General features: G+C 34.0%; 1 protein-coding gene across 1 annotated transcript; it reads right to left on the bottom strand.

Moving 5' to 3' along the window:
- Positions 1-3,617: 3,617 nt before the first annotated feature.
- Positions 3,618-6,120, bottom strand: LOC121116103 (hatching enzyme 1.2). Its single transcript, XM_040710320.2, has 5 exons — positions 6,008-6,120; positions 5,626-5,945; positions 5,288-5,568; positions 5,102-5,235; positions 3,618-3,969 (listed from the first exon to the last, which is right to left on the bottom strand). The coding sequence occupies exons 1-5, from the start codon at positions 6,075-6,077 to the stop codon at positions 3,836-3,838; spliced, it is 939 nt and encodes a 312-aa protein (XP_040566254.1). The 5' UTR covers positions 6,078-6,120; the 3' UTR covers positions 3,618-3,835.
- Positions 6,121-12,450: the final 6,330 nt, after the last annotated feature.

Below are 12,450 nucleotides of genomic sequence, written 5' to 3'. Positions count from 1 at the left end.
GACCATGACAATGATAATAAATATATAATGAGCTGTCTGAAACAAAAGAGTGTAACTATCAGCCCATTTTGATGTGAAAATTCAACATTTTAGAGATAGATTTCGATTGTGAGCTTTCGGATAATTAAAGATGAGAATTTGAGGTTTGTAAACATGCCAAAACTCAAAAAAGCATTTATGGAGAAAATACGACTTTTCAAAGGTCCAGCCTTGCCTTAATTAAAAAATATATGTCTGGCCACACTCACAATTTGAATAATATATGGAAGGAGAGGAACTTAGCCGTCATAATGTTTCATTAGATTAGTTGGGAGCAGGCTTGGATTGGTCCTACGACTGATTTCTTAATCCGTCTCCCTTATTTCAGTCTGCATTTTGGTGCAATCTTGTCCGATACATCGGTCTTTTTGTCCTACGTTCCTAGCTTTCTTTTTTAAGCTTTAAACACCATTTAATTTAATTTTTTTAGCAAATATCTCATTTTATATGTACAATAGAGTTGAAGTTGATATAATCTCGTTAATTAGTAATACTAGTTACAAAGTCAAATTAGAATATTATTCACATATATATAGTTTTAAATAATATTGGGTTAGTATTTTTTTTTCTACTTCAAAGAAATGTTGTTTTTTTTTTTGGTTTTTTACTTAAGGTCCTCAATATTTGTAGGGTGCAATTGACAGGGCTGAATTTCGATGTTCTATCATATAGAGCAATCAAGAGGATTGAGATCTGGGCTTTGTGGTAGCCACAAGCTCTTGTCCCACAATTGCATGTTGTTGACCAACCCTTTTCTTGCTGGAACACGAATTTGGATCCTTTGGCCATCTCTAAGGGCTATGGCAGGACCTTGCCCTTTAAGATATCCAAATAGTTCTTTTATGAGAGCCTGTAGCCGTTTGGGAACCAGATGGGGTTCATTTTTGCTCCATTTGAAGCCACAATTCCTAGCATCATTACAGAGGGTGGTTGTCTGGTGGTGGACACCGTCTGAAGCTTATAGGACCATTTTCTCCTGATTGTCATTGAAGGCCACAAACCAGTTTGATGACCGTTTGAAGACTGGGTCCGCATAGAAAGTCTTCTCATCTGAGAAAATCATAGCTTGGCTGGTGCATAATTAAGGTCATTGAGGCGCTTTCTACAGCGTTCACGTCAATTTTGAGGCGAGCTTATTTGAGAAAGGCTACTCACAAGTTCGGGGAGTGACCCCTTCCTTATTTTTGATAGCCTTGGACACTGTAGTGTAGCTGAGAGCTTTGTCCTTTGCACACATTGCCAACTTTGGAATTGGCTTGAAAAACTTTCTTGAGCTCATTTGAGTCCAATTTTTTTTTCCTACCACTTTGTGGTCATATCGTGGCCATCTTGTAGGCTCGAAAAACACTAGGCCAGTATGCCCTAGTAGCCTTGATGACATCAGCGAAGGGGAGTCCGAAGGGGAGTATATATATGATGATTCAAAAAAGGAACAAACAATTGTTAATTGTAAAACAACACGGTGTTCCCTTGATTGTGTCTCACAGCTTTTCTCCAAAAAGAAACATGGAAAAGGCAATAAATGTAGTCAATTCCTTCCAACTATCAAATTATTCTTTATTAATAATCGTTAGGAATTTTGTGACAGATTAACAAGGGATGATTAAGATTCAACCAATGAACGTTGATAATACTGAAAAGTGTTGGGAAAAACAGATGTAAATACTTATTCAAAATGTTCAAAACTACATCATACTGCTTGATACAAGTGTGTTTGCCATCTACAGTGACTTCAATGATAAATCTTTTAATATAACATCTTGGACTTTAATAATCATTTCCAGAAGGGTTACTTAAATAGGACGGCCTGATCCTTGTGGAACATTACCAAAACGTAACTCAATAAACTACTTGTGAATCATTTTAAGTCTCCCCTCTTTCATTTTTTTTTTTTTCAACGGTTCGAACTTGTCCTTAAGACCGACATATCAATCTTTGATTTTCTCCACTTCTTGCTAAGATGGAAGAATATTAATACAAAAAAATAATGAATTATAGCTAGAACGTAGAAATCATAAGTTTTAGCCACATTTACTTTAAACTTCAGCTATCTTGTCTTTAAAAAGAGGTTATGTTGAGCAGTTGAAATGATATAATTACTAATTACGTCATTTTACCTGTCGTAGTTACAATAAAATACCGATAAGTACAGGTCCTAGGACTGATAAGTTTATATACCGGATGGTCCATTAAAATCTGAACACTTTGAATTTTAAAATTCAACAAGATATAATTTATTAATTAACAAAATAATTTCAACAAAATTAATAGCATATATAGATATGTGTCTGAGCTCTCTTAATCATTAATGTAGCCGCTCTTAGAGGCAATTATTGTTTCCAGGCGGCGATGGAAGTCCTGACACACGCTAAGGATGTAGTCCTTTGTTATGGCATCCCAATATATCCAAAAGGTGAAGTTGAGGGGGGAGGGGTTTAAAAGCGTAAAAAAAAGAAAAGAAAAGAAGAAGAAGTTCAAAAGAGTCTTGCAAGGGAGAAGATGGGTTTCTTTAATTGTTGGTGTCAAAAGTGGCCTCTCCACCCTCACAAGGCTCTTACAACCCACTTTCGATTAGTTGTATAGGAACTATTTTACATTAGAAATAAATATTAGGCTGGAAGGTTCGGGCCATGGGCACTTAGAGAATCGTTGTACATAGGGAATCATTTATTCATGCAATCCAATTTTATTATCCCGTCACTAAAAAAGGGATTTTTGGTAACAACAAACTAAGTTTAGCGATTAAAAAAGGAAGAATGTTTGATGCGCGTGCTCCTTCTTTTTTTTTTTGTTCATTATTTAATAGGTCGTGGGAATGTCAACCTCTCCCTTTGAAGGAAGAATTATCGTCTATCTTTGGTGTAAATTGATTTAAAAAGGCATAATAAAATTAATTCATATGAATTTAAATCTAACTATAATTTTTTCCCTGCACTAATTCTATTTTAATTGTAAAAGTTTCTCATCTTTATTGCAGTAATTCATTTCCTCCCCTTAAATCATATAACAGGTAACTGATATTAATGATGGTCTTAAATTTAAATTTTTACGGCTTGAGGGCTTGACAAAGGGTTCTTTTGTAGACCTTAAGGCCAATATGTTTCTTAACTAGCCGCTTCTTGGTCTTTCTACCGTCGTTGAACTCCCTGGAGAGGCCGCTGACGGTGACCTTACCTCTCTGGTCCTCCACACACGGCAGCACCCATTTCGTCCGACCTTCGAGGCCTTGACTTACACCTTGGGATCACCTCAGCAGTCCTTTTGGCTACCACGCTGTAAACGTTGGTGCGGCAGCAGTTCAGAACCTTGGCAATTTCAGTGGGAGTTTTTCCCCACGCGGAAAGTTCCAAAATGTCGACTTGACGTCTGTCCATATTATCGGCTGTTGCTTCACTGTTGCTATTTAGATTTGCTGGAGATTTCTTTATAACTAGTTAAGACCCTTGCCTCGAAGTATAGACCAGTTTCTACTCAATAAAATCACGAATATGTGCATGGCGTAAAATTTAAAGGAGTCTTCAGTTTTGGACGCAAACACCTGTATTAAGCAAACACTAAAAAAATGAATGGTCGACAAACAAACAGACATTACTTTTATTAATAAAGATATACACAACATGCATACTATGGATAGTGAAATACACAAATACATAATACATATTGTAACTTGTATAAGCAAAGTTGCAACTCAGGATTGAGATAAATAATTTTAAATGTAGCTTATAATGTTGCAGAAAATATAAATAAAAAATATTCCTTCTCAATCCTCCAATTCCGACGGCACGGTTCTGATCTATCATGGTCGAGGAAGTTTGAATTCCCCTACTTGACAAGCTTTACACGACTTTTCACACAGATCCCGTATGTACGATGTTGTATTACAATGTCCAGTCCAATGAGGACAACTCTCGTTACTATCCAAACAGGACTCTATGTAAACATTATGAAGAGAATAAGAAGAATTCGAATGTTACAAATAATCAATTAATGAATAAATAACACAAGTCAAAAAAAATAAAAATTATTGCAAGTTCCATATTAAATTCTGAAGGCGGAGTAGCCCATCTTGTGCGTGTACACCAAAGGAAATATATGTAGAACTAGCACGTCGTTAACTTTATTATATCACACAACCTTTCTTCCAAAAAGAAACAGAGAAAGGGCCCGAAATCATCTGGTACTTTTCCAATTAGTCAATCATACCAACTGCCATTTATATCTAATGAACTCCCAGACTATTTCATCGCCATTTTTAAAATGAAATGTGTATGATTAAAATCTATAGTGTATTTGTTCTATACCGTATTATAATATTGTTCAGTAATATTTTATTAAAATGGTAGTTTTACAATTGTATTTGTGTCTGATTGCCAAAATTTCTTCATAGAAATAATAAAATGGCCAATAACTATGTTAAATAAAAGACGAAGGATCAACCTTGATCAACAGTTTTCTGTTCCTTCTAGAAACAGAGCAATATTATATAATACATTATGACTTTGTTTATTTGTCAAAAAGAATAAATTATGAAATAGCCATGACGTATCAAGCGTGAGGAGGGAATCGACAGCTCACAACAAAATACAAGTGGTATTTTGATGTCAGCTGAATGAAAGATATAGATATAAGTAGATATTTTTTGAATTCTAATAATTTTTTATAATCCAATTTTGACATGAGAGCAGACGCATTAGTAGTTGCACAGATGTTCTGTCTTCAAATGATATTCTGGCTCAGTTGTACTTGATATGCTGATTAGGAATCTATAACTTTTTTTCTTCCTGTAGCATATATGGTTTTCAAATCAACTTTTGAGTGAAAAAGAGTATGTCATTTACAGGAAAAGTAATTTATTTGTTTCTCAATTTCAAGTTAATTTCAAATGAATGTGCTTATATTTTAAATGAGATTAAATGCTCAACAAATTGTCAAAAATCTGATTTGATACGAAAAAATAATGGAAGATTTGTTGCCTGCGCGTCAAGTGCTTAATACTCGAATTCAATATGGAATTTAAAATATTTTAGAAAAAGTATGATTTTGTGGACTCATCCATTCTTACCTTCTAAAGTCCTGCCTCCACAGTATGCAGCCATTAATTTTTTAATGTCTAATTCTGACATGCCCCGTAGTTGACCAATCTCCTGATTCTCATCATTTATTGGAGTAATTGTGGTTCGTCCATAGTATCCATTACTATATCAGATTATTTAATTAATTTATATCTTGTATAAATAATATTACGTACGAAGTTCTGCCGTAATGCATAATCGATCCATAATCATACGCATAGCCGTAAGTCTCGAATGAGTATCCATTATAGCAATTTGCAAAATCCATTGATGATTGAGCATTGCAAATAGGCATGACAGAAAAATCCCCCTTCTTTTTGGATTTATAAAAATTAGAAATTCCACCAGGCATTAGATTTTCCGAATGTATACGGATATATTCATCTCGATCATATCTGTTATGCTCATGATCGAATCCCAAAGCGTGCAATAGTTCATGTACAATGATACCAAATTGCTTGAACAATAAATGTTAGCAAATAAATACATATATTAATACAAAATTTATGTTTACCAGACACTGAGGTAATCTCAAATGTAGGAAATTTTCTCTTTGGGTACTATATCCAATGGTTGTAAAGCATTCGTATTCAGGTTTATTATTGACAATATTTAGATAAGTCTTTTGTTTTGATTGTTGGACGAATTTAACACATGAATTTGATTCAATATGTTCCATTGCACTTTTTATCATACTAGAGTAATGGATAAGACCATTTCCTATCTTGTACGGTACAGTGGAGTTTGGCCATCGGGATCCCATTCCAGACATTAAGTTTCGTGATTCCACATGCTCATTCGGATCTCTTGCTCCACATTGGATTAAAGCATGTCCTGATTATATACATATATGACAAAATGAATTTCGTAGATTAATTTGAAATATCGAATTTTACCTTTGGATATGAGTTGAAATAGAACAAGGATGTATATCAAGATCATCTTACTGATCGACCTTTCCATCATCTTATTTTATAGAAACAATTTCCAATTTTTTAAATAGATTAACTTTACAACTTTTGAGCTGTATAAACATCTGGTTTTGATAATTCAAACATTTTGTTTTTACTTAGTATTATATATATGATGATTCAAAAAAGGAACAAACAATTGTTAATTGTAAAACAACACGGTGTTCCCTTGATTGTGTCTCACAGCTTTTCTCCAAAAAGAAATATGGAAAAGGCAATAAATGTAGTCAATTCCTTCCAACTATCAAATTATTCTTTATTAATAATCGTTGGGAATTTTGTGACAGATTAACAAGGGATGATTAAGATTTAACCAATGAACGTTGATAATACTGAAAAGTGTTGGGAAAAACAGAAAATATATAGCTGATAATGAAATACATTGTATTTTTTTTTGTGTTTATTGAGATAAGGGATTGGCCAACGTTTTTGTATTAGACGTGTGAATTCAGTCAATATTTGCAGAACACAAAGGAAAGTATACCTTTGGAACAAATACACGATACAGGACAACTATTAGTGTTGAGACTCCGTCCAGAATCTTTTTCAACTAATAACAAAGATTCAATGATTGATATTAGAAAATATCTAGAAATCAAGAGAACCCTGTTTAACCGAGTAAGCAGAGAAGCGATCTTCCAAGTCCAAACATTGCTAAGGACAGATCCTAAGACTGGATTGCACCGAATACATCACTAAATGAGGCCAATTATACCAGAAGATAACTTTTTTTAGAAAGATATATCCATCCAGGGTCGCTAGCAGTTTTTTCATTGAGGGGTTTTTGATTCTTTTTTTCAAATTTTCTGACTGACTTCTCATTTTTTCCGACAGACATCCCAGTATGGGCAGTGATAGAGATGGGAAGCATAAATATGTATGTTAAAAAAATAAAGTAAAAATTAACATAGTAACCCAGTCAACTTAAAGAATGATTTAGAGAGGAGGTTAGCTGTCATGACATTTACTTAGATCAGCCACAATCAGCTGTGATATGGAAGGAGGGGAGGAAGGAAATATATAATAAAACTAGCAAAGGATTACCCTGCGTTGATCGGCTAAGGAGGTAGAGTGAAATCACATTCAAAATTGTCATATTAATTGAGAAAATTAAAAAATATATTCAGAAAATACTTCATATACTAATAATTATAAATGACTGTTTCCTTGTTGTCGATAAAGCTCCTGATAAATCTAATTATATTTCTCTTGGATTCTTCAAACTATATCAATCCGGTTAAGTAAGGCAATTTACAACGTCTCATCGCGAGTTCTCATAGCAACTTCCCCACTCTCCCCGAAAAAAACAAAAAAAACTCTTATGATTGCCTCATGCAACTTAAGTATTAGTATTATGAATATATATAAAAAATAATGTGTTATAAACTTCAAATAACATATATACATCTAAAAATTGTCTAGATGTTATGTCCATTTTCTATTTACTTCAAAAAATTCCCAAATCGAAATTGCAAAAAACTTTTTTGTGCTAATTTAAAAAAAAAAAAAGAAATAGTTAATAGCATTGATTGGAATTGTAAAATAAACATAAACCCAACAATTTTTTTTTCGTACTTACAAAAAAAAAAGTTATGAAATATAATGTTGTCGAAAAAATCACCTTCGATAACTGGTTCATTTTTGCGAATTTTATGTCCAAAATGTATCGTTTTGTGGTATTTCTTTTAAAAATATTGAAAATTGATGTTTGATGATAAAATGAAAAAAATTTATTTATATTCAGAAAATGACAGATATTTCAGTTAACCATCAATTTTTATTATGCAAATTTATATGCAAGGCAATCTCCAGACAAATTCCTACAAATTTTATTCTATTTACTAATCTCATATTCCATTGGAAGTTCATTTTTTTGCACCTGAAATAAATTAAATTACAATTTTCACCGATTTCCTTTTTTCCCATAACTAAGGACCGATACATCAGTCTTTGAGTCCTACGGTCTTAATCAATATTTTTGTCATAGTCAACTGATTTTATATTTAATAATATTCAGAATAATTAGTAATTGAATATTCAAAATGTGCACCATTGTGCATGTAACGTTTGGAAAGTACATTTTTGGAAACCAAATTACATAGTACTGAAATGATTTTTTTTTTGAAATTTACTCCTCGAAACTACACAGGCTCAGACTTGAAGTGAAACTTAGGTGCTAAACGACCATTTTCCAATGGTTCATAAAAATTCACATGATAGAAGGATTTTGTCGATCAGTAGTACACGCATTGTGCATAATTGAGCATTGCATTGAAGAGTGTAGTAAAATTGTACTTAGTCTTCAATTTCAATTTGGGGATATTTAGCACCTAGAACAATGTTTGAATAATAACCAGACCAAAAATAGGATCAATTCATGCTGATTAACAGTGACATAAACATTGACAGGTCAACTGTGAAAAAATAGTTGTCATAAAAACGAGTTTTTTCCGAGACTTAGAATTTTGGGATCGTGCACGCCTGCATTTTGATGACACTCTTCTGTTCGGTACATAGAAATATTTCAAACACTTATTATCAATCTCTCGGAGACCATGACAATGATAATAAATATATAATGAGCTGTCTGAAACAAAAGAGTGTAACTATCAGCCCATTTTGATGTGAAAATTCAACATTTTAGAGATAGATTTCGATTGTGAGCTTTCGGATAATTAAAGATGAGAATTTGAGGTTGGTAAACATGCCAAAACTCAAAAAAGCATTTATGGAGAAAATACGACTTTTCAAAGGTCCAGCCTTGCCTTAATTAAAAAATATATGTCTGGCCACACTCACAATTTGAATAATATATGGAAGGAGAGGAACTTAGCCGTCATAATGTTTCATTAGATTAGTTGGGAGCAGGCTTGGATTGGTCCTACGACTGATTTCTTAATCTGTCTCCCTCATTTCAGTCTGCATTTTGGTGCAATCTTGTCCGATACATCGGTCTTTTTGTCCTACGTTCCTAGCTTTCTTTTTAAGCTTTAAACACCATTTAATTTAATTTTTTTAGCAAATATCTCATTTTATATGTACAATAGAGTTGAAGTTGATATAATCTCGTTAATTAGTAATACTAGTTACAAAGTCAAATTAGAATATTATTCACATATATATAGTTTTAAATAATATTGGGTTAGTATTTTTTTTTCTACTTCAAAGAAATGTTTTTTTTTTTTTTTGGTTTTTTACTTAAGGTCCTCAATATTTGTAGGGTGCAATTGACAGGGCTGAATTTCGATGTTCTATCATATAGAGCAATCAAGAGGATTGAGATCTGGGCTTTGTGGTAGCCACAAGCTCTTGTCCCACAATTGCATGTTGTTGACCAACCCTTTTCTTGCTGGAACACAAATTTGGATCCTTTGGCCATCTCTAAGGGCTATGGCAGGACCTTGCCCTTTAAGATATCCAAATAGTTCTTTTATGAGAGCCTGTAGCCGTTTGGGAACCAGATGGGGTTCATTTTTGCTCCATTTGAAGCCACAATTCCTAGCATCATTACAGAGGGTGGATGTCTGGTAGTGGACACCGTCTGAAGCTTATAGGACCATTTTCTCCTGATTGTTATTGAAGGCCACAAACCAGTTTGATGACCGTTTGAAGACTGGGTCCGCATAGAAAGTCTTCTCATCTGAGAAAATCATAGCTTGGCTGGTGCATGATTAAGGTCATTGAGGAGCTTTCTACAGCGTTCACGTCAATTTTGAGGCGAGCTTATGTGAGAAAGGCTACTCACAAGTTCGGAGAGTGGCCCCTTCCTTATTTTTGATAGCCTTGGACACTGTAGTGTAGCTGAGAGCTTTGTCCTTTGCAGACATGGCCAACTTTGGAATTTGCTTGAAAAACTTTCTTGAGCTCATTTGAGTCCAATTTTTTATTCCTACCACTTTGTGGTCATATCGTGGCCATCCTGTAGGCTCGAAAAACACTAGGCCAGTATGCCCTAGTAGCCTTGATGACATCAGCAAAGGAGAGTCCGGCAGGAAGTAGTGAAACTACCTAAATTCTCTTCCGCTCATCAGCCATGGTCGTTTATTAAAAAGTTTTATTACAAATAAATGTTGATTTTGTTAGCCATCTGGAATCGTATGAATTTTTTCTCTACAATCACCCAACTCCGAGTTGTAAGTCATTAATTTTTTTTTATCAATTGTCAACAAACACATCGGCCAAATTAAAAATATGTAAATACTTATTCAAAATGTTCAAAACTACATCATACTGCTTGATACAAGTGTGTTTGCCATCTACAGTGACTTCAATGATACATCTTTTAATATAACATCTTGGACTTTAATAATCATTTCCAGAAGGGTTACTTAAATAGGACGGCCTGATCCTTGTGGAACATTACCAAAACGTAACTCAATAAACTACTTGTGAATCATTTTAAGTCTCCCCTCTTTCATTTTTTTTTTTTCAACGGTTCGAACTTGTCCTTAAGACCGACATATCAATCTTTGATTTTCTCCACTTCTTGCTAAGATGGAAGAATATTAATACAAAAAAATAATGAATAATAGCTAGAACGTAGAAATCATAAGTTTTAGCCACATTTACTTTAAACTTCAGCTATCTTGTCTTTAAAAAGAGGTTATGTTGAGCAGTTGAAATGATATAATTACTAGTTACGTCATTTTACCTGTCGTAGTTACAATAAAATACCGATAAGTACAGGTCCTAGGACTGATAAGTTTATATACCGGATGGTCCATTAAAATCTGAACACTTTGAATTTTAAAATTCAACAAGATATAATTTATTAATTAACAAAAGAATTTCAACAAAATTAATAGCATATATAGATGTGTGTCTGAGCTCTCTTAATCATTAATGTAGCCGCTCTTAGAGGCAATTATTGTTTCCAGGCGGCGATGGAAGTCCTGACACACGCTGAGGATGTAGTCCTTTGTTATGGCATCCCAATATATCCAAAAGGTGAAGTTGAGGGGGGAAGGGGGTTTAAAAGCGTAAAAAAAATAAACAAAAGAAGAAGAAGTTCAAAAGAGTCTTGCAAGGGAGAAGATGGGTTTCTTTAATTGTTGGTGTCAAAAGTGGCCTCTCCACCCTCACAAGGCTCTTACAACCCACTTTCGATTAGTTGTATAGGAACTATTTTACATTAGAAATAAATATTAGGCTGGAAGGTTCGGGCCATGGGCACTTAGAGAATCGTTGTACATATACATTTATTCATGCAATCCAATTTTATTATCCCGTCACTAAAGAAGGGATTTTTAGTAACAACAAACTAAGTTTAGCGATTAAAAAAGGAAGAATGTTTGATGCGCGTGCTCCTTCTTTTTTTTTTTGTTCATTATTTAATAGGTCGTGGGAGTGTCAACCTCTCCCTCTGAAAGAAGAATTATCGCCTATCTTTGGTGTAAATTGATTTAAAAAGGCATAATAAAATTAATTCATATGAATTTAAATCTAAATATAATTTTTTCCCTGCACTAATTCTATTTTAATTGTAAAAGTTTCTCATCTTTATTGCAGTAATTTATTTCCTCCCCTTAAATCATATAACAGGTAACTGATATTAATGATGGTCTTAAATTTAAATTTTTACGGCTTGAGGGCTTGACAAAGGGTTCTTTTGTAGACCTTAAGGCCAATATGTTTCTTAACTAGCCGTTTCTTGGTCTTTCTACCGTCGTTGAACTCCCTGGAGAGGCCGCTGACGGTGACCTTGCCTCTCTGGTCCTCCACACACGGCAGCACCCATTTCGTCTGACCTTCGAGGCCTTGATTTACACTTTGGGATCACCTCAGCAGTCCTTTTGGGTACCACGCTGTAAACATTGGTGCGGCAGCAGTTCAGAACCTTGGCAATTTCAGTGGGAGTTTTTCCCCACGCGGAAAGTTCCAAAATGTCGACTTGACGTCTGTCCATATTATCGGCTGTTGCTTCATTGTTGCTATTTAGATTTGCTGGAGATTTCTTTATAACTAGTTAAGACCCTTGCCTCGAAGTATAGACCAGTTTCTACTCAATAAAATCACGAATATGTGCATGGCGTAAAATTTAAAGGAGTCTTCAGTTTTGGACGCAAACACCTGTATTAAGCAAACACTAAAAAAATAAATGGTCGACAAACAAACAGACATTACTTTTATTAATAAAGATATACACAACATTCATACTATGGATAGTGAAATACACAAATACATAATACATATTGTAACTTGTATAAGCAAAGTTGCAACTCAGGATTGAGATAAATAATTTTAAATGTAGCTTATAATGTTGCAGAAAATATAAATAAAAAATATTCCTTCTCAATCCTCCAATTCCGACGGCACGGTTCTGATCCATCATGGTCGAGGAAGTTTGAATTCCCCTACTTGACAAACTT

This window comes from Lepeophtheirus salmonis, chromosome 4 (genome assembly GCF_016086655.4).
Source record: "Lepeophtheirus salmonis chromosome 4, UVic_Lsal_1.4, whole genome shotgun sequence".
Taxonomy (NCBI): Eukaryota; Metazoa; Arthropoda; class Copepoda; order Siphonostomatoida; family Caligidae; genus Lepeophtheirus; species Lepeophtheirus salmonis.
This window is presented reverse-complemented; position numbering and strand designations above follow the sequence as displayed.